The 27,090-nt window shown below is 39.6% G+C and overlaps 2 protein-coding genes across 2 annotated transcripts; one reads left to right on the plus strand and one right to left on the minus strand.

The window, feature by feature from the left end:
* Positions 1-4,362: 4,362 nt before the first annotated feature.
* LOC139138441 (transmembrane prolyl 4-hydroxylase-like) lies at positions 4,363-19,933 on the plus strand. The gene is made up of 9 exons (XM_070706825.1): positions 4,363-4,637; positions 6,443-6,524; positions 10,886-11,040; positions 12,494-12,555; positions 12,874-12,908; positions 14,598-14,763; positions 17,660-17,827; positions 18,837-18,927; positions 19,608-19,933. Exons 1-9 carry the CDS (start codon positions 4,437-4,439, stop codon positions 19,854-19,856), a joined length of 1,209 nt encoding a protein of 402 aa, XP_070562926.1. The 5' UTR covers positions 4,363-4,436; the 3' UTR covers positions 19,857-19,933.
* Positions 19,934-20,829: 896 nt separating this feature from the next.
* On the minus strand, positions 20,830-26,506 carry LOC139138440 (cytochrome P450 2J4-like). Its single transcript, XM_070706824.1, has 3 exons — positions 25,988-26,506; positions 21,640-22,599; positions 20,830-21,246 (listed from the first exon to the last, which is right to left on the minus strand). The coding sequence occupies exons 1-3, from the start codon at positions 26,316-26,318 to the stop codon at positions 21,068-21,070; spliced, it is 1,470 nt and encodes a 489-aa protein (XP_070562925.1). The 5' UTR covers positions 26,319-26,506; the 3' UTR covers positions 20,830-21,067.
* Between the last annotated feature and the right edge of the window lie 584 nt (positions 26,507-27,090).

Here is a 27,090-nt window from a genome sequence, read left to right on the forward strand (position 1 = left end):
AGTCTTTATAATCTATTGTGAAAGTATATCCGAATATCCGGTTTATAAATCTCATTTCGCAATCAAATAACTACTGAGTCGAAAGCTTTCGAAAAGGCTGAGTACCTGGAATCAACCTTACCATCTTTGTTATCAATAGAACTGATATATTCAGTGTTAAATGTGGACTCTCGTTGATGTAAATTGTTACAAGATCATAAAAACCTTTGTGGATGAGTTTTTTATTACTTTCCTAAATTGTGGCGGAAGTGAAGTCGGTCTGTAATTACCGGCTTCTGTCCGGTCACCTGCTTTTGAAACAGGAACAACGTATGCCTTCATATAACAATGATGGATAGATAACCTGTTGTATATTGATATATCAAATATTAAGGCCAGTGCAGTGGCACGGATGATTCCTCGGCATATTTACAGAAGTGGTATTGCTACAAACTGATGACGTCACACCTGCCACAGACAAAGCACAGTTCATCAATGGTGGCATTAACTGCAATTTACTGTGAGTATACCACTTCTGGAATTTGCCGATTCCAAAGTACGCTTTTGTGAAACCACCCATGAGATGCCATCAGCAAGCAAGCTTTTGTTTGGATTGGTCTGTATCAGAACAGAAAGCACTTGATCTACTGAAACATCACCAAGGGTGTTCAACCACGAAAGTCTGCTTGTTCACGAATAACTCCAAGCTCAATGTGCAGCGTCTCTGACGCTCTTTGCCAATTTGGTTAGCTAAAACTCATTGTTTTCATTGAGTTAGTTCCGTAATGCAGCACACTGCCAGAAACTCGAAATCTATGGCGAGCTTGCTCTTTTCCCCAGACATATCAGTTAATTAGAGTACCACACTGGATACCTTCTCTTCGGTCTTTAACCCTTGGGACGCTTCCGTTTATGGCTGTACAGGGTATCGTGAAAAAGTGTTGTGCATTCATCAATGTCGTCAGTTGATTCTGTAAAATTCCACGGTGTTTGTTATACTCAGTTGGGTTTTCAAGTGATTTAATCAGCCTTTTTGAAGATGTAGATATTCAGGGAAGTCATGATGCATCTTCACACCTTTGAAGGAAGGATGTGGCATAGAAAATTCCAATGCGCTGGTTTGGTTTAGGTCACTGTACTGCCCGAATCATTACAGCATACTAAGCCCAGAATGTATATGGATTACATGTGTTGTGGTGGTTGAACTGAAAAAGATCATGCTCTGACATAATTTTAAAGAAACGGCCTGACTTGCGAGTGTTCCGGCTGTTCGGCTAGATTATACGTTCTCCCATGCGGATCCATAAAATTGCGGCTAAAATCAAAATTCCCGAGAATATAATAAGATATAAATACAATATCATCAGAATTCGAAATGTTGAAGCGCGATTCTTCCACTTCAGATATTATTTGCTTTTGGTGAATACGACGGAATGTAAATATTGGCTGACAAAGGTTTACCGTAGATCTCATCATTGCGATCTGAACCAATATGATTTCAATGTGAGTCTGTAGATCCGTTCTTCGTATGGCGTTTTAAATCATTCCGCATGTGGTGATCAAAACACCATCTCTTTTATTCTTACTCCCAATGAATCTTGCCGGTCTCTTCGAATTAATTTGTAGTCGTTTTTGAACAGTGCAGAGTCAGGTACTGCTACTAGGTTACGGAAAGAATGCACCACGGGGACAGATATTCGGACTCTCAAACTGTTACAATTTTTTGATTGTCTACGACTTGTATAGGCTCAATTTGAAGCTCGTGGAATAAATAGACTTCAATGGCTTATTTTTGTGAAAATGGAACATGTATTTATCCCTGTAAAGTTAACACAGCTATAATGGCAGCCGTTTTGAATTTCAGATATCGGCAAATTTTAGGTAATTATTATTTGTTTCTCTAGTGCCAAATTTTGAACGGCAACCGCTGATTTCTATTCTACATAGCAAAAGGAGTGGTTTTAAGTTTACTTACAGAAAGTTTGAGCAAACTTTTAAGCCTTTCAAATTCGAGGCGCGTACTATACCTTAAATGTGCACGCGACGTCAAAACTATGGAGACTAGTGTTAACACCATACCTACTGACGCCATCTTGCCTTCTTGTAAAATTATCAACTCTTTCTTGTTATTTATTTCTTTAAAGCGCACTATCGTTCGTCTCAGTGCTCTGTACATAATTAAAAACCATATATCACAAATAGATATCTCTAAAAAGACAAGTTTTTAGGTAACGTTTAAACTTAAGACAGATTTAGCAGTCAAGGACAGTAATACCAAAGGACAGTTTATTCCCAAATATTGAGGCGGAACCATAATATGTAGCATACCTTGTATCGCTTCTAGTTAAAAGCAGTTTGTTACAGGAACGAAGAGTATTCCGTGAAGCTTGTATCTCTATCAGAGACTTTACATCTGAACATCTAGCATTAAGAATTTCGAATGCAAGTATGGTTAGTTTTAAACCTGATCGTTTCCTGAACATGCAACCAACTTGAATAAGTCGTAATGGAACAGGTGTTAGGTGCTCAAAATTCCTTGTTCAAGTAATTTGGCCTGCTGCAGAGTGGTATACCTTGTAGCATGTCTAGTTAAAATCAATTCGATCAGATTTGAGCGGTGCCACTTCTTCCGCTGCGCACGCATTCAAATACCTGAAGTAATCTTGAAAATATTTAAAGGAATACAGTCGTCGGAACTGTGCTCAAGGGTCGTATTGGACCCGTACGACCAATGTAAACACTGCATCCAAGGTACCATGGTTGATGGTGGTTGATGAAAGTTAAAAAATGTCTGTCATAATCTACATCGTATAATTTAAATGTTGCAGCTATGATAGGAGGTGTATCTAGATATCGTGCACGAAATATACATTGTTTGTAAACAAGAAACTCGCACAGGCGCAGGTCCGACGACTGTTTCCCTTTAACGACATGTTGCAGATTTCCCAAAAAGGCCGTTGTCAGTGACGAAGCTACCTATAGTGCTATGGGAATTGCAACGTGGACGCTTCAAATCCTTCTTCAAGAAACAAGACGGCAATGGTGCTGTTCAATAGTACATTAACACGTACAGTCTCACAAAAGTTCTTATCGTCGTGTTCCCTCGATCATCACATTTTATTTAGATTCATCATTAGTGTTTCAGTTTACAATTGAAGGTAACGCAGGATGAAAGACACTTGTGAACTCTCATGAAAATACAGTACAATATGTGTGTAACTCGGTCGCTCGATAAAAGTGTAAATGAATAAATAAATATTTTCGCTCGACGTGACAATTCTGACAGTTATTCGTCACCTCTCTCCAACATGTGTTGCGCATAGTCTATTCATCTGACTTGTCTGCTACCTCTGCTGTGCGTCAGCTGTTTCATAACTATTTTTACACCCAGAAGAGATTCTCCACTCCCATAATCCTTCATCGTCGACTTTCTATGGGAGACCACCGGAAGCTAGGTATATTTCTCTACGCCAATTAATATTTTCTTTATTCTGAACACACCTTTATCTCTTTCATGACAATAAACATCATTTAATCTATTTCCCTCTCTCAACCTGCCGCCGTTGTTTATGTATTTAAAGCTTGTGATATATACGTACCTAGTGACATCCGATGAATTCAGAGCGATTTTCATGATACCAGTGAAAAGATATCTCAAGAACTGTCAACCGAGCATCGTGCGAGTCTGTGTTGGTAAACGTTAATACTTTTTTTTCAGTGCGCTCGAAATACCCCGGCCCTGCTGATGTTTTCATAATTGAACACATAAATTACCCGAACATTACAAAATGCCGACTCCCGCTTTCCCGGCGGCTTCAAAAGTAATAACTTGTTCTTTTCTTTACTAATTCATCGTCAACCCACTTAACAAAATTGACGACATGGCGACCTGTTCCGGTATGATCGTCGAACGAGATTCGCCGGGACAGGACGGAGACAGGGACAGGATTTGAGTGACAATGGCGACCTGCCATTAGCCTGCACTGGCAGCTGTTGATGGGCATGGTCGCAATAAATGGCGATAGTGAATGGCATACTTTTTGAGTTCAGTTATTTTTAAAACACAGAGTGTCCGGGTGGCGTTTTCATAAAACTGCAGTCACTAGTACTGTAATATCCTCTTTTAGACATGAAAATGTGAACTGCAAGGAAAATGGAATGAAATATTTTACTAATATAATGAATGTACTGTACTATACTGTACTGTACTGTATTGTATGCCGCAAACAACTTTTGATTTACATATTCGTCTCTATAGCCTTATCACACGAAAATTTCAATTGTTTAACAAACATAGCAATAGACAAACCAAACTGAATATTTGCGACGTACTCGACTCGGTCGGTCGTGACGTGCAAGCAAATTTACGAAAACGAGGCTGGTGAAACCTCATAGATGTATCTGCAATGTGTATGACGATATTCCTTCTGCCCGTGGGACGCTAACAGTTTGCAAAAATGTCTTCTTTCAAATTCGCCTTGTTTCAGTTCTGCCTCGTGATGTTGTGCTTCCATGAGACTTCGAAGACGAGAAAGGAGCGTTATGGGATGGATAAGTACCGCGACTTTGACCCGAATGGTACACGCGACAGATATTGCAAACCACCGGCATGTGTTCCCGGAACTGGGCGAAACTTGGTCAGGTTGGATGGTGTGGAGGTAAGGTTGCACATGTGTCTAAATTATAGAGCGTTTATTCGACAGAAAACCGTTCCCGCCTTGGGTATCAACCAGACAAAGGGAATCTATAGAAGGTCGCAAGTTACTGATAGCCAGGTTTATGAGTGTACGTTAGCAAAAACATAATGCCCGATGATCGAAACACCTGTGTATCGCTTCGCTCGGGGTTGGAGTTGGCGTTAAAAGATGATAATGTACGTCGCCGTATGAGATTCGAGTCTGGTCTCGCATTACGAGTGACTCCGTTCTTGATGGGGTACCTGCAAAATAGTCTTTGTCGTTTTAGGATCGCTACAGCACGGCCGTGAAATCGAGTTATCCACAGCTTAGAGAACTTGCCATTACCTGTCACCCTGCAGTCACGTCTACTTGATTTTTAGCGAGCGATCCCAACCGCTCTAAGTGACACCGATAAATAAGAAGATTGCGTGTTCGTTCGAAATGATGTACGGTAACGGTTTTTACGTTGTGATCCCCCGAGGGTATCTTCCATTTAGGACTATTATTTTTAGTGACTGTAACTTGTGTGAACTCTGCCAGCAAAAATGCCGTTACAGGTTTACCAATTGACGGGTGAAATTCATCTGGAGCATCTAGTGTCACGGTGCCCCCGACCTAATTACAGGATCGATATCTGCTGTCATTATCATCGTCTTTGTTATTTTAGGTTGTCGGATTAATCGTTGTTATGGCGCCAGGCTTTCTCTTTTTTTTTTGTGACGGATGTGAAATGAAGGATTTTGCTCAGGTGACACGAAATATGCATATAGCTACTGGATATAACGTTACGGTCTGAAGACTGGGAGTTGTGTCGGGTGAAAGTATATTTCACAGTTTTATACCCTCGATGCCGCCTTCATTCTTCCTTACTAGCAATCCGCCTAGATCGTGCACCGAGTGAGATTCCCATGGTACAGCGAGCTCCACAGTGACTGACCGCCAAAGTAGAGGAAAAATTGTTCGTATTGGCAGTGGAATTCTGTCATATTATTTTGCAAATTTAAGGGCGTATGTAATGTTCGTATCCCTATAGTTCGATATATATATATATATATATATATATATATATATATATATATATATATATAATATAATATATATATCTGTGTGTATTTATGTATGTATGTATGTATGTATGTATGTATGTATGTATGTATGTATGTATGTATGTATGTATGTATGTATGTATGTTGATTACATATATTGACTAATAAAAACTATTGAAAAAGACTACATCTGATCTGATATATATATATATATATATACATATATATATATATATATATATATATATATATATATATATATATATATATATATATATATATATATATATATATATAATTTGAACTTTTATTTCAAAACCTTGCAAAAACCTTTTAACAATCTATTACATTGACTTGCCAATCACCCCGGTACTGAGTTCGTTTACACCGCTCATTGAGACGGACCTGCAAAACGAAAGCCACCGCACGGGGAAATATTAGCCTCGCCCAGACTGTCGACTGTATATGTACGGTGTGATGGCAAGGCAGGCTGCTACGTGTCCAGACTCGGTGATATATCGATTTCAGGTCTCCTCCGCATCATATAATATTAATAGTCCCATGAATCCTAATCGCAAATAAGATGATGGAGTGGGAAATCAACCGAACCATTCCTTTTGCTCTCAACACGTAATTATTAGAATTAAGTTCACGTGATCCCATCGGTGTCCCTGTCCCCAGTAATTACAGATTCTCCTTGTTTTTTTCTCTGTAATTTCATCCATTATGTTCATGCAGGTAGGCTACTCGAGAACTCTGGAATCGGCACCAGGAACGACGCATACACTTATCACAATAAACATGAAGCCGTTGATATTTGGTGAGCTGCACTTTCGTTGTTTTTTTCTCCCGCGAAAGTAAAGGAAAAATGAATTACATCCTTATGAAAAGTTATAGGTTATTTATCCAGAGGATCGTTCAGCAATTAGTTTTTTATCTACGATCCCGGGGGTGGCCATGGACATAGAAAATACGCCCCCTGCAGTCGATGGTTTGGAATCAATTTCAATCAAATCAATTAGAAGACGTTTGGAAATGCATCATCAATCATTCAGTGACCAGAACGATATCTAAATAACGTAATTTCATGTTGCGCAGAGAAACTTTGAATTTAATTCAATACTCTTGGCAAAAAGATATCAGCATTCTGAGACAAAACTCACCATGTAATTCCTGACATCGTTAATCTTTCTTCTAAACTTAAGGGCATGGATTTTTCTTTTCTAACAATCAGCCAGCTCACGGTTTACGCAAAAGTTTATATTTTCATGCGACATTTGCAGAATCCATCTCAAGTTTTGCTCAGAAACTCTCATTCTGTTCTGTTTTGCAGAGTGATGTGTATTTTTTGCAGTCAGCCAGATCTCTCTCTCTCTCTCTCTCTCTCTCTCTCTCTCTCTCTCTCTCTCTCTCTCTCTCTCTCTACTTTACTGAAAGTATAAACATGTCAGTATTGGTAAAATGCATTGAAACATCACAGCTGAGAATAGACCATGTGTCGAACGCTAAAAAGGGTTAATAGTGCCAATTAATATGTGTGCCTGTATCAAAAGATCAACATTTATACGTTAGCTACCCGTTAACTTGTAATGTATTTTCCAACATGTTTGTTCTGTTTGTAACATTCAGTCTCGTATATAAAGTTAAAAAAAATGAATTATGCTGTTCCGATAACATGGTTTTCAAAAATAGGGTAGGTAGGTGGCAGGGATTTTTTTCCTAAAATATTTTATTTTTAAGTATGCATTTTTCAGGGGTTCAGGGCGATCAAACACTGGCCACAACATTTCCAGAAAAACGTATCATACATGTAAAAGGAGTAAAAATCTAAAAGACACCCTCGCGAACTCGTTCGAGCAAGAACCAAATGCCAGGTAATGAAAGCGTGATTATGGGTTTTTACTTTTTTTTTACTTCTATGTTTACGTAGCTTTAAAAAGTTTAGATCGGCAAGTAAAAAATAGGGTAGGTCTGGTCATCGGAACAGCACAATTTTTTTTCTCGGCCTTACACACGGAATTATATTAAAGCGGATAGCGTTCAAGTTGCTGGCACAGTCTACCTATGTGTAGTTTCCAATGCTGTTGTCAACAAATTAATTGTGGTCCCTTTTAAGGGATGCAGTCGTCGGAACTGCGTATGGGACCCATACGACCAATGTAAACACTGTATCCATGGTACGATGGTTTATGGTGGTTGATGAAAGTTAAAACATGTCTGTCATAATCTAATCTTATAATTTAACTGTTGCAGTTATGATGATTATTTACATCTAGATATCGTGCGTGAAATATATTGTTTGCAAACAAGAAACTCGCACAGGCGCAGTTCCGACGACGGTTTCCCTTTAATAGTAACACTTTGTACAATCCAATGATTGTCGATGTGTGCTTGCAGACAGATTACCGCATGGAAAGACCAATAAATCTCTTTCGTAGTAGGTGTTTTATTTCGAAGAAATGAATAAAATGGTTGGGGGAAGAGTGAAAATAACCAATATATTTACCCCTCACCTCCATAGGACTATGTACTCTGCTCGAGTCTTTGGTAGAAAAGCATAATATGATCTCAAAAAATCACGCCTTGTTTTCGCGAAATGAAAATTATGTGCAATGTTGTTAATTACAAAAATGTTCGTGATCATTATATGACTCCCCCCCTATCTACCTGGCAGGTCCGTTCCTTACACTCAGCCAGACATGACTTTTTAAAAACCTGACAAATTATTCAAGACCACTGCCATAAAAACAACCAATCCGCTGTTAACCTCGCAATTATTATGCGGGCGATGTTTATCTGAATCATCAACTATAGATGTTCGGTGGGATGAAGGGTATTGGCTTGATACTGAATCGGATATGAGGACAGTGAAAGATCATCAAACAAATAATCGACTCGTGCTAGAGGTGATGCGAAAGTCGTATACGATATATGAACGTCGGAGCTTCGACTCAATTGTAGTTGTCTTTTTGAAAGGTAGAGCGGGACAACCCCTATCCCTACTCTGAACACGCAGCGCATATTCTCAGTAGACACTTTACGTTCCACGTGACTTGGCATTTTGTCAAACATCACGCAGAGACGAATGGAAGATCCAAATATTCACATTTATGGACATCATACGATGCGTTTTGCTCTTTTAAACGTTTAGGAGGCGCGAGTGATTTCCGTTCGTAGGTTCGTAGGTGGTAGAATTTCAAAAGAATACTTTTATCACAAGCATAATGATGGAAGTGAAAATAAAGCTTACAAACATTTGCACATTTAGTGAAATTGAGATCTGTCGATGCAATTGTGTCGGTAACCTGGGCCTCATTTTTACGCCAACGCTCGTACTTATCCGAGTCCACGTAATTCTCCCATAGTCAACTAAGAGCGACTCTAACGTACAAGTGCCAAAATTTCCTCCGTACGCGTCAAGAGAATTATGTCTTCTTAAATGCAACAGGTGGCATCGTAACTGAACCTAGTATTATACTGACAGGGACAGGTCGTCGGAACTGCGCCTTTGCAACTTTCTTGTTTATAAACAATGTATTTCATGCACGATATCTAGATGCATCACGCCAACATGGCTGTAACATTTAAATTTTACGAAGTACATTATGACAAACATGTTACAAATTTCACCAATTGCACACGTACCTCGGATACAGTGTTTGGATTAGTCGCATAGGTCTCAGACAACATTTGACCGCAGTTCTGACGATCCCCTCCCTTTATTAAGTGAAGTAGAGTCAGCATAAATACAAACCATTCTACAGACCGGTGTTCAAAATGTATATTCATGGTCAAGTGCGATATCTTTCCTTTCCGAGTAGGTCATTCTTATATTAAAGAAGAGTGTAATAAATATCGTAGGTCAGAGGTCAACATGACGGGATATGGATACATATTTACCAAGGCTATTGTAGCAATACTATCGCTGCATAATTATATTATGATCATAGCACCTTTGTGCCATATCCAGACATATTCCAATATATATAATTAATCTATTTATAATCAAGGACCCCATGTGCGTTTTGTATGGTAATTAAAGTATGTTCTTCAGAATTCGAATTAAATTATCATATCCCTTTGTGAGAATCGTCTTTCATTTCTTTTCATATGAAATAATTGAAGTCAACATGTCAAAGCGCTGTTCCATCGCTCTATTGGAAGACGCTGAACACCATTTTGAATATAGTGACAGATGCATGGATGTACCTAGAAGTTAAAGAAACGGGTAGTTGAGTTTTAAGCCGCCCTCCTTTATGTGAAATAAAACTGATGCCTCCTTTCAGAGAAGTCTATGTACACATTTTGTACCAGATATTTGATACATAGAGGTATCGTTGACTCGGTTTTGAAATGTAAATAGGTAGCTTGTGACCCGTATGAGGCAATGGAAGCAGAAATGTTTACAAATCTGTAGCTTACAAACAATTGTTTGTCAAAGCCTCCGTGTAGTCAGTGTCGATAGGAACCATGTAAGGTGCGATATGATGATGATGATGATGATGATGATGATGATGATGATGATGATGATGATTGCTAAAGTACAATCTTGCCACACAGTTGTTGTTATCGTCGAAAACAGATTCCTTATGCCACTCTTCATTAACGATATTGCACCGACCGAAATAGCATAGCTTTACTCATGAACTTCATCATTGCGTAAATAGAAAGCAATTTTGCGCCACAAGGCATCTGTACGAAATTTTCTGTGATCATGTATTTATCACAAAGAACTAAAACAAATATTTAAATTAACCTGCCCGTGTTCATGCCGGTAGTACAAGCCGGAGGCCCTTTGACCTGGCCTTTGTACACGAAATAAGACAATGTCATGCAGCCTAAGTATAAGAAAAGGCCTTTGAAAGAATTAACGACATACTTTCCGTCATTCATTGATAGCATAATATCTATCGAGCATCGGAACATTTGAGTTTAGGAAGGGGAACTCTTTACAACTCAGGACCGTGGAATAGTGGATCCAATCCTCGACCCTTCACGGCTGTGGTTTGGCCTGAATCCAATGTTATACAGTAAATGTTGATTGTGAACCTATTTACAGGTACTTGGGGTATGCATGCAGGACATGGGATTCGCCCTTCCTGGGTGCCATTCATGCTGGATAAACAGAAACCTTACGTGGTTCCCATTTTCTACAGCCTCGTCAAACCATTTCAATTTCAGAAATTCCCCACTTTATGAGTGACGAAGAATGCGATCATCTCATCCGATTAGCCGAAGACAAAGGTTTACAGAACAGCACAACACGCTCGGGTAGACCAAATCGGAAAATGGCTCTGTTTGACTTCAATGGTGACAAGAAGATCGATTTAAATGAGGTAGAAAAGTTTATGGAATACTCGAAAGATGTCGCAGTTTCAAAATGCACTTTTATCAGCTAGAAATAGACAATTGTAATCCCAGCCTTAACTGGGTTACTATTTTATGTAACGTATTACGGAAAATTACTTTGCTTATGTTGGTCATTTTTCAAATCGTACATCTGTTTCAATTTTCGTCAATTGAGCTCGATATTGATGTATCAGCCTTGCAAATCGCCAGCTGAGTCGATTTTAGGAAATATTCATCAATATTAATCATGTGCGTCACGGATTGTATAATCTGCGATGCACATCTAATTCCACCATATGTTACCAAACGTCCGCATGAGCCCATGGACGTCTAAGCGACTCGTGTCTCGGCAAATACAAGATATATACATTAAACTCGGCGCCTGGATCCCGGCCACCGCTTTCTCGCCAACTCCATTTCCAAAACACTAACAGCCATGGTGTGAATTTCTTTTATTTAAAATGGTGAGTAATTCATTTTCGCTCGGAACCAGGCGCAAGATCGAAAACCTCGATAACGAAAGACAAGTATTAAGATACAGCAATAAATGCAGGTGTGATTTTTAGAGAATGACCGACTTTGGGCGATATGTTACGTCGTTAGCATCATCCCTGATTAAGGTGGCGCCGTTCGGGTGCCGTTGGCACGTGTTTCTGATGATCAGATGCATGAATAATTTATTTACATCAACTCGTTGCATGAGGAAAAATTGTCCTCCTCACTAGCATACATCTTATGACATCTCATTTATATATAAACGATCGAATGTGCTTGAAAGTAGAGTATTGCCGCCATGATCAGTTCTCAGTGTGTGATAGCGAACATTGCCCCTTCCTCCAGGATTTTACAATTTCTGACTTTGTAAAAGCCACTGACGTTGAGAGCAAAAACTGAATAATTTGATTTGATGCTTGGCGAGGTCTGCTTGATAATGATGGTTAAGTGAATAATTGGCCGTACGCGCGAGGTTTAAATATGAACTCGGAAAGCGACGACGAGGATTGTTTCTGTGTGTGGTATGAAACGGCTATCGACAGTTCAATCCATTAAATTCAAAGAACACAATTGGAACTATATTTGGGATAATTGGATCTTCATATTTTTCAAATTTCTCAAAAATGTTAGGTGCCCTATAGCAGAATGTTGCAATATTACAAATTACTCATAAAAACAAGTGTGTAACTTAAAAAGAAAAGCAGTTGAGCTTACATTTGCAGATTAAACAGACATTACTTCACCGTCAAAGTATCTCAAATTAGTTCCAATCGTGTTAAAAGTAGAAAAAGTAGTTTTAACCAATGACCGACAGTAAAAAAGAATTTAATTCAGGTATCAGATAACTGCAAATTCTGTTAATCTGTGCTGGAAACTTTCTGGATTTTTGTCAACTTTCGCAACTTTGAGTCACCAACCATTATCTTCTTTCTTTTTTTTCTGAAGATGAGGGTGACAATGGAAGATATGTTTGACATGTACCTCGAAGAAGACGAGATTCTCGAAATGTGAGCGATTTACCGGACATCTTAAAGAGTTAAAAGGGCGATGGTTTAATTGAGCAGTCACATCCTAAAGTCTCCTGATATCAAATATCGAAGAAGGAATCATTGAAATAACTTCTGCTGTATAATGCTAAATGAATACAAATAAATATTTGATGGGGTCAATGAGATAGTGGTGGCGCTGCGTGCGACAGGACTGACACGCACTTAATTATGTCAGGGCGTGATTGTCGCTAGTTCGATTTTCCAACTGTTTTTTCTTTATCGTGCAAATTCAAAGGAAATGGATTAAATTTCTGACAGATTTCATTTCTGCTTCAGATACGATCAACTCGACTGGGATGGGAACGGAGACGGTAAGTCAAAGCCACCCTTACTACCTTTATTACGATATAACAGAATATCTTACGTGTCTGTCGGATCTGTCCCCTGTCCGGTTTCTCAATTAATGTCAAAGAAACGATGTCTCTCACTTGTGGGGCAGCTTTGTCCACATCCAAAAGAAGTTTGCATTCGACGAAAAGCCCCGAAGGTGTTATCGACAAGACCGAGCGGCGACTTATAAATTGTCTGTAGACCCCACAAAGAGCTATTTGACACCTATCACCGTCCCCGTATATAGCGCTAAGCAAATGAAGTAGTCTAACAGGTAATGGATCTTTGTAACAATATCACCGGAAATCATTGGCCTAATTACTACCCTTTTGATTCTGAAAAAATCGTGTCTTCTCCTCCCGGAAGCCATACAGTGTTGATAATTTGTAAAGTCGCAGATAAAACTGGGTCTCTTGGTTATGCATGGCGACTAAGAAATAAAAGTGAAACGCTTTAAATCAGCAGGCAAAATATAACAGGTACAGGGGACTTACTTATTTATTTTCTTATTTATGCATCTATTTATTTATAAAAGTGGGCGCTGTGATCCTTCGATCGCATATCATATGTTATATCATAATATATCATATACGCAGTGTATCTGATCTAGCTCCTTTGTAAACTTAGTTTAATGGAACTGTTTTGCGGTCTTTGTTTGGATTGTTATATTACCAACATTAAAGGGACAAAGTCGGCCATTTTTCATGAATTTTGTATGATGCGAGATACTACTTATATTCGCGATGGTTTCATTTAATTTGTCTAAAACCGGGGTCGAATATATGCATGGTCACCCATTCATTCAGTATCTTTCGACATGTCAAACAATATAAGTAGTATCTTGCATCAAACCAAATTCATGAAAAATGGCCGACTTTGTCCCTTTAATCCTTATCCTGCTAGGTTCATCTGTCACTGTATTAGATCAAGTTGGTTACAACCAACAAGACACAACGGGTCTCGTATGCCGCATTTTGACTAAGACTTGAACATTTGAAGTCCTTGCAGATAACAGAAATACTGCAAACATAATTTTTACTGACTTGACACATGGCAGGCGACAAGAAGGACAGGAAAACGATTAAAGATGTCAGTCTCGATCTCAAATCATCAAGGTGTGACAAATTGATGTAGAACTTAACTGTAACTATTGATTCTTGATTTATTGAGTCGCGAAATCTATCGACTGTATGACTCAAATCATATACTGTTAAATTGACTAAATTTATAACACTTTGAATAATGCAGGTATGGTTGATTTTGATGAATACAAAAAAATTGTCTTCCATTTTAATGCTGAATTTTGAACATGACTTATATTTCGACCTAATTATCGGAGACTGCTTTTTCTGTGTGCACAGTGACTAGGGGAAGTCACAAAGAATGTGTTCTTGCAGGGAAGAGATGTAGGGCCTACATGCTTATGTGAAAAACTATCTACTGTTTATGGTAGTCACAGTTGCAGACGTTTAATTTTTAACACACCTCATCCAAAATCTATGTTGTGATTCGTCAATTAACGGTCAAGTGGCGTGCGTCATTTCGGCGCTGATACATGCAGCGAGCCGTTTCCTCAATTGTTAAGAGGTTTATCAGTTCGGACAACTGTTGACCGTGATTCATGATTGTGTTGTTCCCTGGCTTCTTCAAGTTCAATCTCTGCATTCTAGGGATACTAGACCGAAGCGAACTTGGAACTGTGACCAAAGAAGAGCTCAAACACTTTGTGATGCAGTGGATTGCGGCAAAACCACATTTGAGATCAAGATACAGTGAGCAGACATGGCTCTACCCGAACCAAGTCCAAGATGACATAGTCGACCAGTTTATGCTGAGGTAATGAATTTGATCTTCTTTCCCTTCTCATACGCATGCGCCGTCAAGGAATTTGAGGAAAGGGGTCTTGTCCCTTGACATGTACGTGATGCTTGTTTGTTGCCTATCGTAGTATACGTAAGCTGGTACTTTCTATTACCCCTACTGACGGGTTGGTAAGCATCGACTTTATATCTGGTGACCGTGTCCCGACTTTCATGCACTCCTTCAATATACGCGAGCATTGTAACAGCGCATGTCTGTTGTTCCTTGTGCAACTTTCTGCATTGTTTTTATGATTTTCCTTTCGAAGTAAACGCAGTTCGTGTACACAAATAATTACTGTATCGTGATGTATAAGTATTATCGACCATCAAAGTGCATGTGCAAGTTTGTACAAAATAGTCACAGGTTTTCACTCAATTGAGATATGGCTACGTCCATGCTAAGATGGGAAAATTGGAGGACATGGTGCACCTATGTAATCCTCATAGAAACAACATACTGTTACCTGTTTGAACACAAAGTTCTGAGTGTCTCAGCTTGGATATTGTATTTATCTATTTGCTTTATAATATGACGAATTTTGAAATTTATTAAATGACGAATTTTGAAAATGGAGTTGAAACTGTCAGAATATTTACACGAACAGTCTACCAAAAACGATGGATTGATATTGTAATTCAGCGAGAGGATATTTCGTTTATTTGTTAGAATGAAAAAAAATGTTTGAGGATATTGCAAGCTTTAAGATAGTCATCAAATTACTCGGAGAAGCAGCTTATGCATGGGCCTTTAAGGCTCGCGATGTGATCGTCACGGCTCAGACTGTGTTGTCTCCCATTGTCCATGTTTCAGTTGCAAGTGTGTGTCGCCATGGGCCAACGTTTGCAAACGTTGAACAGACATTTTGTTTTAAATCCCTGACGTCACAGATTTGTGTTATCTTGTCAAAATGATTGATGAGTGATTTGTGGATTATTTTGAAAGAAAGACAGTCGTGTTTGCATTTGAGTACGAAAACTTTAGCTGTACGGTGGGCGCGGGTTTGAATTTGATGAAATTCATCACGTCTAGCGACATGACTTTTGACGAATTTAATTGACAAGGGGTACGTGGTATTAACCAGGTATATTTTACTTGTAACACAAATCGTCGTTGAATATTGTAGCTGTATGTAGCGTATTGAAGATGCCATAACACATTCTGTCGGTATACTCTGCTTCCTTAACGCAACGATACAGAAGTGGCCGTACTAGCGTTTCAACTAGTTCATAGGTACCGCCAATCTAAAAGTAATGCTGAGACTGAAAGGATACGTTTCTTTAAGTCTTTCCGATGTTACTTATACAAGCGTTGAAACTTAATTGTGAACAATTATCAGACGTCCACAAATGCGAGATATTTATCATGAGTAGATTGCAATCGCATTGATATATAGCAGCCGCAGTTAAAGTTAATCACTGGAAAATTGACGAGTCGTAAAAATTGAATCTGGGTTCCATGTTAATCACAATCGTTGTTTATTTTTACTCTCACATCAAGTGTTGCATCTCTTTTATCAGTTGAAAGTCCTTGAAGAAAAAAAAAGGAAAATTTTACTGGATAAAATCTCTTCCGAGATAATCAAGACGTCGCGGAGTAATTTGTCATACATCCAACAGAAAAAAGAACGAGTTTTCTTTGTAAGCACGCGTGGGAGGGCGAGAGAGAGAGAGAGAGAGAGAGAGAGAGAGAGAGAGAGAGAGAGAGAGAGAGAGAGAGAGAGAGAGAGAGGGGGGGGGGAGGGAGAAATAGACAGAGGGAGAGACAGATTTTTGTAGTGCCTGTGATATATGCGTCTCTGGAATTTTCTCAACATATAAAATTTACAAAGCTGTCTGCTGTAATTCATATTTTACTCGATCATTTCCACGCTTGTAAGTTTTTGAAAAAACATTGAAATGGAGATATTATATAGACAGTCACAAAATTTCACTTTAAAGACTTACACCACTGGACACGTTACCATTGCTCAACGAGCGTATAGCAGGAAAAATTCATGAAAAGTAAAAGCCCAACAAATGTCACCCGTTATATAACATGAAATAAATTTTGTGCGCCCCCTTAGTGAAGAAAACAAGCCGGTACAACCTGGAAGAATTGCACATGTTTACCTGTTTCTCGTGTTTATTTCAGATATTTTTGGATATCGATGAACATAATAATGCATGGATTGTAAATTCTGCGCCACGATTTCATATTCGTAACAAATTAAATTAACGATTGTTTCCCACCCGCGATTATCCTAAAATAAATACAAACGCGTGTTCCATGGAAAAGAAATAACGCGCTTTCAAGAAATAACGCGCTTTCACTCATTTGTTTAGAATATGGTGAGTTTGTGAAGGGTAAAATGATACCAGTCAAGAATGAGTGTTTCACAGTATATTTCTATCTGGAACAAGCATCTATCTCACAATGGACTGAAGGTGTTTATTTTCCCCGAGGGCTTATTGATGGGGGATGTTGATGGGGATGTTACCATCATCACTGATAGTTATGACGTCACCGATCATCGGCAGTTTATGGTTGCCGAGTGTCTTCCCGGGCAACCAAACACTCGATACAGACTGCGAGATCGGGGAAAAGGCAGGTTTCTATGTGATATGGAAAAACGGAAAATTTCGAAAGCTATGATCGATCCTGTATCCCTTTTTGACAAAAGACCATAACAATGATGCCACAGCAATTTTCCAGTCATGTTAACATTGTGTCGGAGGTAACTAATCAATAACGAAAAATTACTGGTATGTGCACTAGTTTTCTATGAAGCCCATGCAAGAGTGAAACCGATCATGATGGAATGCTGTGCAAAAGACTGAGCTCACTGTATTGTGTGGATTTTTCTCCTTTTGTCCTCGTCAATATTACCCAGGATACACAGCGTGCTGCAGCTGCCCGAACCCCTGATCGACAAACACAACGAATTCCAAGTCGTGAAGTATCATGTCGGAGGCCACTACAACGCCCATGTCGACTCTGCACCTCTTTCGGATCTCCGATGTTGTCACCTCACAAGTTCAACACAGTGTAGGATTTGTAGGTTGGTTGCCTTGGCTACTTCCTTCTCTTTCTGGCGTCGTGTTGTATCCCATTAAAACGTGTCCCAGACAAGATAATTCATGATCCATTCAATTAAAAATTTCCATTACTCAAAACCAGATGGCTTAGTGGAGACAATAGCATGCCCGAGGCAGTGATACTGCAATTGTATTTACTTAAATTCATCTAGCCCTCACAGCAATGGCGCAACACGTTCGATATCAGCGGACAATGCTAGGTGTGAGAGTGTGTTGACCCCATGAATAGCTATAATGACCGGCTCAACCCATGAGAGCCTGGAAAGCATCAGAAATTGAGTAGATGAGGTGACAGCTCATCAACAGAAGTTAGAATCACTTAATGAAATGACCTTGTATTGACAATCAATTATTAATCATTAATAACCGCAAGGCCTACGCACGTACCCTGCTGACACTGTTATCTGTCAATTCCTATATCTAAGGCTCTCTGTTTGTTTTCATTGAGGTTGTAAGGTAATGGATATTAAGTTATTTTCCCAATATTCTATTCAGGATCCCCAATCCTCAATAATGTTCGCCGTAAAAAACTACGGATACGATCTTTTCCCGAATATTTGCACCTTGACTCCTCTAACCAATCATTGCAGTAAAGTTTGCATCACAGTAGATACGCAAAACACGACGGAAAGACAGTCAAGAGTCTATCGTGAAAGCCGTGTTTACCGTCACTCTTCACCACCCTTTCACTTTGTTTTATAACTATATAAGACCGAGTAGGTGGATTTCGTTGATCGCGCACTTTCTTGTTCATGCCGGATGTCTCTTAGAGTGTCTATATAAGCGACAGACATACAAACAGAAAGTGAGAGACATACAAAATATACGGATAGAAAGAGACAGTGAGTGACAAATTTTTGCATTGCAGAAGGACTAGACAGGTCAGGGCAAATACAATTCAAGATAGACAAAGATTGCAGTGTATTACCCCTGGAAAGCTTTATGCAAAATGTCAATTACATCTTTCCTCAGATATGCCACTGTAATGGTCTATCTAACAGATGTTGAGGAGGGAGGCGAGACAGCGTTCCCAGTGGCAAACAATGCCTCATACAACGTACAGGTACATACTCAGCGGGCACGAGTGAAGATTTGTTGAATCAAATTTTAGGGAATGAAATGAAGTCTTTTCATGGGGTTTCTAGCTAAGTATTTTATCCCAAATCCTAACCTGTATCTACATACTGAATAGCATGAAGATTAGCTGGTTTTGTGGTCCGTCCATCCATCAACCCGTCAATCCTCTATCCAGCTCCAAGGTTAAAGGTATACTGTCACCTGTTCAATTTTGCCACAGTTACCATGGAAAGAGAAAATCTAACCAATCACATATTTTAAGCGGGTGGCCACTTTTTTAAGACCGCGCCCTCACATGGGCATTTTGAATACCATGGAACGCCCCTTTGACCATATATGGGCATATTTAGATTACAGGTGATGGTCTACCTTTAATGGTAATGAATGCCAACTTTTTTCTTTGTCCATTAATCGTCATTTTTGCCATTTTCAGCGTAAAATAAATAGCCTATAGTTACCCTTGTATTTGACATTATGTCACATGAAGCCAAGATTTATTGTTTCACGTAAGACGAAAATTGAATCGCTTGTTCAGAAGTCAGGCACCGTGCCAAGTGTTTACAGTAAAGTTGACAAAAACGTTAACAAATAAGATTGGTCAGGAGAAACACGTCAATTGTGAAGGACAAATTAATGACGGCCATATGGTATTCTATTAACCAATAGACGCTCCGGACGGGTAGGAAGCTTAATTTAAACAGGCACTGCCACGAATCAAATTTGATGGTTAAGCCGGAGAAGGGAAAAGCCTTGGTCTGGTACAATCACTTCATCGACGAAAAAACTGGCTGGATCGGCAAGGTCGACAACTACACATGGCATGGAGGGTGTCCCGTAGTCAAGGGAACCAAATGGATCGCAAACAGATGGATAAATGTTAGCCAAAACAGAGATGCTGATCTAAAGTACAGCTGACATTATATTGACACATATTTTTATTTTGGGGTGGAAAGGGAGTCTTTTGTAAATTAAAAAAAAATTATTTTGTAACAACGCCCTCCAGTGTCCTGATGTTTTTACTAAATATTTTTATTTGCCAATCGTTTAATACTAAAGCATCATGGAAGGAACGATGAGACCAGATTGTTTAAGAAAGCTTGCAATGATATAATTAAATTGGCAGAATTTTCTGCGGTCACACGATAAAACGACAAAGGAATGAAGTGGCGAAGGCCTGATATGAGAGGGCGCTATTGAAGATATCGTCTCCACCATTTGACTCTCTCTCTCTCTCTCTCTCTCTCTCTCTCTCTCTCTCTCTCTTTTCAATTGTAACTTTTTCACAGAATTTCCCTATGACGGTAACAAAATTGAGTTACAGTAATTATACCCCAGTATGTGTAGACGAATATTACCCATCTTGCTATAGTGACGGAAATCTAGTTCGATTAGTACTACAAAATTGACAGGACACAATATGTGGACTGCCTTTGGTAGTTTATGATGTACAAGATGATGCAACCATCGCGCCCTCACGTAGACACAGTTACTGTCTAAATTACTCTTGTACGACATTAGAATTGGTGGTGCGAATCAGCTCCAATGGCAAATACTAATGTTCAAAGCAACATCATAAAACAAACATCACCGGTGATTGTCTTGGCATCGGCAAATCCGAAAGCAGTACGCTGACCTCTTCTGTATCTATATTGTCATCACCGCGATATAACTGCGGGGAAAGAATTCTTTAACTGCTTTAAGAACAAGCCTGAAACGCTATTCATACTACTGATCGTATACATTTCAACCACAACCTGGTTTCTGTTATGAATTCCGGCGGTGCAAGAGTAGAAAAGGTTGATGCACTTGCAATAAAAGTGGTAAGATATACAGCATGTTCAAATCAATCACTCGGTCTTCTTAAATAATACAAATCTGTAGTCATTCCTCCATATCAAATAAAATTAATTTTGAAAGAGTTTGAGGTGTAAAATACAACACATATGTAACGGGATATTGCGAAAACAAATGAAACACAGTAAAGGTATATTAAAGCACATTCTCTGTATATACATTACAGCATCAGCTATTTAGTTGGCCGGTATGTTTGTTTCCGAAAAAAAACTATTGAAGCAACTTTGAATGAAGTCCAGCAATATTGCCCCTCTCCACCCGTGACGTGAATGTTAACGCCTCTCGGCATGAATGTAGTAACTCTTGGGTTTCAATCCCACACCGAATAAGGGTTTCATGTCAGGGGCTGGGTAGTTGTCAGGAATGCGGAAACTGAACTGTTGCATTAAACTGGTGAAAAACAGGAAGAACTCCATCTTAGCAAGGTGTTCTCCCAAACAGATACGGTTACCTGTGAGAGGAGGGAAGAAAAAGCAAACAAATAAGTCAATTACGATCAAGCACTCTTTTCAAGTTGGTTCGTTGACTTTTTGTCGTCAATCGCGCGTCACCGTGCAAATTTTGGTGCTAGAGAAACAAATTACTAAAGATTTACCGATATTTGAAATTCAGAATTGCCGTCATCACAGCATTCACTGCGTTCCCATCTATCTTAAGGAAAGGGAATGGTAGACTTTGTGGAACAAAAATGAAAACAGGCGAATGCAATTTGCAGACTGATTTAGCGGGGAATATTTAGACCAGACAGTACCAGATTTCTATTTTCATGCGGTAACGAAGACGTATAAACGTATTGACCGTGGCAACATTTTTTATATTTGCAGACTCTAGTTGTTCCTCTTACCTACGCTGAACGGCACATGTTCGTCGAATTTCTTGATGGTGCCGTCTTCGTTCAGAAATCGCTCCGGTTCGAATTTCTCCGGCTCTGGCCAAATCTTCGGATCGTAGAGCACGGATCGCAGATGAGGCAGGACGATGGTTTCCTTTGGAATGTGGTAGCCCCGGAGCTCCGTATCCGCAGACACGCAGTGCGGAGCTGCTGTCGGCGATATGGTCGCGATGCGGAGAATCTCCATCATCGTCGCCGTTATGTAGGGCAATTCTTCCTCGTCGGAGAGGCGCGGTTGCCGACTCCTCCCGATGACGCGGTCGATGTCGTCGTGGATCCTAGCTTGTATCTCCGGTCTCGTGATCATGTAGATCAACGACCACGTCAATGCGATGGCTGTCGTCTCGATCCCGGCGAAGAAAAAATCTTTGATGGCCGCCTCCATGTCAGCATCGGTGAGGGGCTGCTCGGCGTCGGTCTCCTTCGCAGACTCGACTTCCTTGAGATAGGCGTCGATGAAATCTCGTATGTCGTCGGGGTCGAAGGACTGGCGATGTTCGTCAATTTTTCCCTTGCAGAAGTTAAAAATTTGAGTCATGTAGCTGACCAGTTCTTTGTAAGGTGCGGAAACGTGCCTTACTATCGGAATAACATCGACTGCCGCGGCTTTCAGACTGACGTGAACCACGCCGTCAACGAGTCCAAGAAACTTCGTGATTTCTGCGTCGTCGTATGCGTACCTCTGGCCGAAGACAAGAGAGCATATGATATTTGCTACTGCCCCTGTGATCAAAGGCTCCGGCTCGAATGGTTTGTCCTTCTTTTTGTCGAACTCTTCGACCAGATAGCGGCTCTCCTCCTGTATGCGGTGTTCCAAGTTGGCCTTTCTGGTGGTGATGCCGAACTGTCGGAGCACTCCCTGGGCAAACTTTCTGCTCTTCTTCCATGTTGCTCCGCTTGATCCAACAATGCCTATAACACAAATATGTAAATGAATCAAATACTTCTACAAGTTTAATGTCCTTGAACACATCATCCAAACTTATTATGCTGGAGAGTGGTCAAAGAAGCTATGATTCGTTTCGTGGGTGACGCTTATACACAGAGAGTTTGAAAGTTTGAAAGTGGGAAAAGTAAAAAATGCCTTAAAATACTCTATTTAGAAATTATTTAACTCATGCAGATTAATTCAAGGAAACACAGTAGAACGGTAGAACACTGAAAGTAAGCTTGGTAAGGAGTTGGGGCTTTCGTATGCTATTTTGACCATGCCGTACGGTAAGCATGAAATTGTACGCCATTTGGCCGCTGAAGACCCCGATTTTATTTTTCGTCGGAACTTTAAATAGTCCGTTGGATAAAGAAAAGCAAGAACAAGACCCGTTCGTGGCACATTTTTCTTTAAAAGTATCATGACAATAGAATCTTGTTTCTTGTTGGTATCTACCTGCATATATTGAATTAAAACTTATTGCGTTGTATTGCGTTGTATTTCAGAGCATGGTAATCGATGTGGCGGTCTGAAATCTGCCATCTATTATGCTAAATGAGGCTACAACGCAAAAATATGTCCTCCCCAGGCTTCGTTAGATAAGGTAGTAGTGTCTGGAAAGTCAAAGACTTAAAGTTTTGTTCCAACTTTCCTCAATGAAATTCTCAACCTTACTCAGCCAAATTCAGAATAAAAACCAGGGGTCACCGTCAAAACTTTTGTCCAAGAGAAACAAATTACCTTCATATACCGATATTTGAAATTCAAGATCATGTGTTAACTCCACGGGGAAAAATAAAATTTACGATTTTTTTTGAAAGAAGCTAAGAGGGCGAACATTTTTCTAAATCCAAGAACTTTAAAATAAGCTCCCTATAAATGGTAAATCAGAAAAGAATTGTACAAATTTGAGAGTCCGAATATCTGTCGCCGAGGCGCGTTCTACGTAAAGTTATATTTTTTATTCAATTATATTTTTTATTCAAAAGTTATGTAGCTGTTCAGACAATGCAGTCTTCGATGTGTTAGATCTATTGATGAAAATCAATTTTCGATTTTTCTACAAAAATGAGACCCTTCATTATATACATAATAAAAAAGATCATTCCCTTGGATACACTTAGTTTTCCTAAGGACTGGGACCAGTAATATTAGTCATCCTTCATACCAATACGCCATAATAACTGTGAAAAGATGTTAGGGGACCTATCTCAATTCACCGACAGAGGACGCTCTCACGACCCTTGCATTAAGGTAATATGCACCTCGAAAGTGAAAGACTTAAACTTTTGCTCTCACTTTCCTCAGTGAAACTTTCAACCATTCTCTTACCGAAACAAGAATAAAAATCAGGGGTCACCGTGAAAACTTTGGTACCAGAGAGACAAATAACTTGCGATTTCTCGATATTTGAAATTCAAAATGGCCGCCATCCCTGTGTTAACTCTATGGAAAAAAATAATTTTTTTTGATTTTTGAAAAACTAAGACGGTGAAAACTTTTCTTTCGCCGAGAGCTTCAAAATGAGCCCCAACAAGTGGTAGGTCAGAAGAAAATTGATAAAATTTGCAGGCCCGAATTTCTGTCCCCGAGGTGCATTCTACCTTAAGAGCATCAAATGGGGATTTCAATGGTCTTTGTGCTATAATAGACATAAGAATCTCGCCTGTTTCGCAGAATTATGAGAATATATTCAGACGTCATGCGTCTTTTCATCAGAAAATTTGTCCACAATGTCTAAAGACATAAGTTTGAAAAATAATGATCTGAAGAATTTAAATTTTGAAATAATAGCATCGTTATTGTTCTTGGTTTTGTGGAATGATCGTGTTTTAGCTTTGCACTTGATTCAATTATGGACGTACCACAGACAATGATCGCCGAAACGAATATCAACATGTTACTACCACGCCTGTGCAAATTAATTTGACCCCTTTGTTGATGCTGTTCAAATACAAATAATTGGACAACCACAGTTATGATGTACCTGTATTGAACCAGAATGTTGCGTGTGTTTACCGTTTCAAAGCGGTGCCTCAGTTTAGGTACACGACCTGTCGACCTGGTCCATTAGTGTTAGATTGCGGTGACGCGACACTGCTATAATACTTATTGTCCGAGTCGTCTCTTACCCTAAAACATAATAACCCTCCTTTTTCAAATGCCTCAAATCTTATAATAATCGCTTTCAACCCGGCTTTCACTTCAGTAGTATTTGAATCAAAAAAGTGCTTGTAACACTCGTTTAATTCTTGGACCTTGAAGACATGTCTCTGGAAAACATTGCATTATAACAATAGCAAACTAAAGCCATTTGCAAATCCTTCTTAGGAAACAGAACTGACTTACTTGTCCACCCTTCATTCTGCCCAGACTATGTCTCACGACAAGTCCGACATTCTAGTGCCATGTTATGTGAGCATCTTTTATTCTGTGTTTCAATATATTATAGAAAAACTTTCTATCAGCCTTGTGTTAAACTTCTTGTCGTGCAGGTGGAAATACTTCCCTTTTTTTTTGGTTTGTTGACACATGGACAATTGCGTGGAAAACATACACTGCCATTTATGTCGTCCAGATGCCTTGATGCTAGTTTTTAACATACCACTAGTTTTGTCGGTGACCAATATTCCTTTGCATCAATTTCGATGATGCAAAATCATATCAAACGAAATAGCATGTGTGACTAATTTATTCATTTTTTTAACAGTACCATCAGCGATGCCAATATTCGTGTAAAACATGCTATTTTAAAGCTTCACAAGCCATTTCCCTTTGCATTCTTTTATAAGGTTTGAAATCAAAGTATAATTGTAACTTACCAAAGTGTGACCAAAGAACGGTTTTTCTTAAAACATAAGTAAATAACTTTCGACTTGAAAGTCATATAAGGCCGCTGCGAGCGAGCACACAACAAACTGTGAACAATCGAAGAAATCCATCGCCGACTTAGGATTGAAAAATTGACATTTGAAAGACAACATGGCTTAATAACGGGAATCAATATCCGAATATCGGAGCATTTTCAAGTGTTTTTGGTGAGCAAAATGCAAAATGATAAGGGCTAACGGGGCTTTAATGTAATAACTTAGACTCACAAACTGACTTCAGTGAAACACTGTTTAAGTGAAATGAGTCGGACAGGTAGCTTTGCGTGACGTACGCGACTCTGGATGAAACCCTGCGGAGAGCAGACAATGGATACAGAGCCGCTCTGGCGTCATACGTGCTTGGTTAATTGTTTATCGCACTATGATTTACGTCTATGGGGTTACGTCCATGGTGGGAGCATTGACTTGAAAAGAGATGTCCGACCACAGGCAAGGAATTTTCTCCTTCTCTGTGGTCGGACTACGCCTGACTCCTTACCTTTGCCGTTGTTTGTAACGGCCTGCCACATACTCAGCATTCCCGGTCGGTCGCTGAAAAACTCGCTCTTGCCGATGAACGCCTCCCGAATAGCTTCGTATCCGTTCAAAACAACGAAGAGCCTACAGCCAAGTCTCAGACTGAACACGTCTCCGTACTCACGTCGGAGCTGCTCCAGACCATCGTGCAGGTACTCAAACTTTCTCATGGTGAGGACGCTTCCCACCAGCGGTAGTCCCTTGGGACCCGGCGGAAGGTTCTTGGGTCGCTTTCTCGTGGTTAGATACCATGCTGACAGTATTAGTATCAAGGCAATGAGATAGACAGACATTGTTTGTCAGCACTGGACTTTTTAGTGATGATCCGAGTTCTTATGATGATACATTGACCTGGGCTCTGTCCAAAACCGAGCTAGAGAGGGCTACGGGGTCAGTTTCGCAAGGACGTTTCTGATCACAACGATTGAGTGGACCGAATTCAAAAGGAGCATTTTTCTGAATTTTTTTAAAAGCCAAACTCATTAATACATATCATTTGACGTATGTCGACACGGGAAATATTTCTGTAACTATATTTTAAATTCAAAACAGCCTCACACTTAAATTTGATCGCATACGCAGATTTTTCGTATCAATAGCAACATATTGGCTTTCGGCCGGCCATGGGCAAAGGTCGACCATAAAAGGATCACGTCAAAACAATGGGTCAGGTGTCTTATCTAGTCATCCTTTGGCAGAGCATTTGTCATCAGGCCAGAGTTCGGTCAACTCCTAGAATAATTCGGCACAACAAGGGAAATACACAGAAATACTCGAACCCACTCCCTGGCTAGAGTACGGTACTGTAATTAAAGGTTTGGTCCTATTTCATGATAACTACAGAAGATATTGTATATTACAATATGTCATTTTAAAGCCAAATCAATTGTATTTCCAATGGCAGCCCATAAGCTAGGCTATGATACAAAGTTAGGTCAGCAGATGACTTACAAGACACCACATTTAACAAAAACATATCGAGTCGGTAATACTCTGACTTCACGGTACCCTTCAAAACATGCAAGTAACAGTCATTCAATCCCAATATTTTGTCTGTTAAAAGTC

This window comes from Ptychodera flava, chromosome 8, assembly GCF_041260155.1.
Source record: "Ptychodera flava strain L36383 chromosome 8, AS_Pfla_20210202, whole genome shotgun sequence".
Lineage (NCBI taxonomy): Eukaryota > Metazoa > Hemichordata > Enteropneusta > Ptychoderidae > Ptychodera > Ptychodera flava.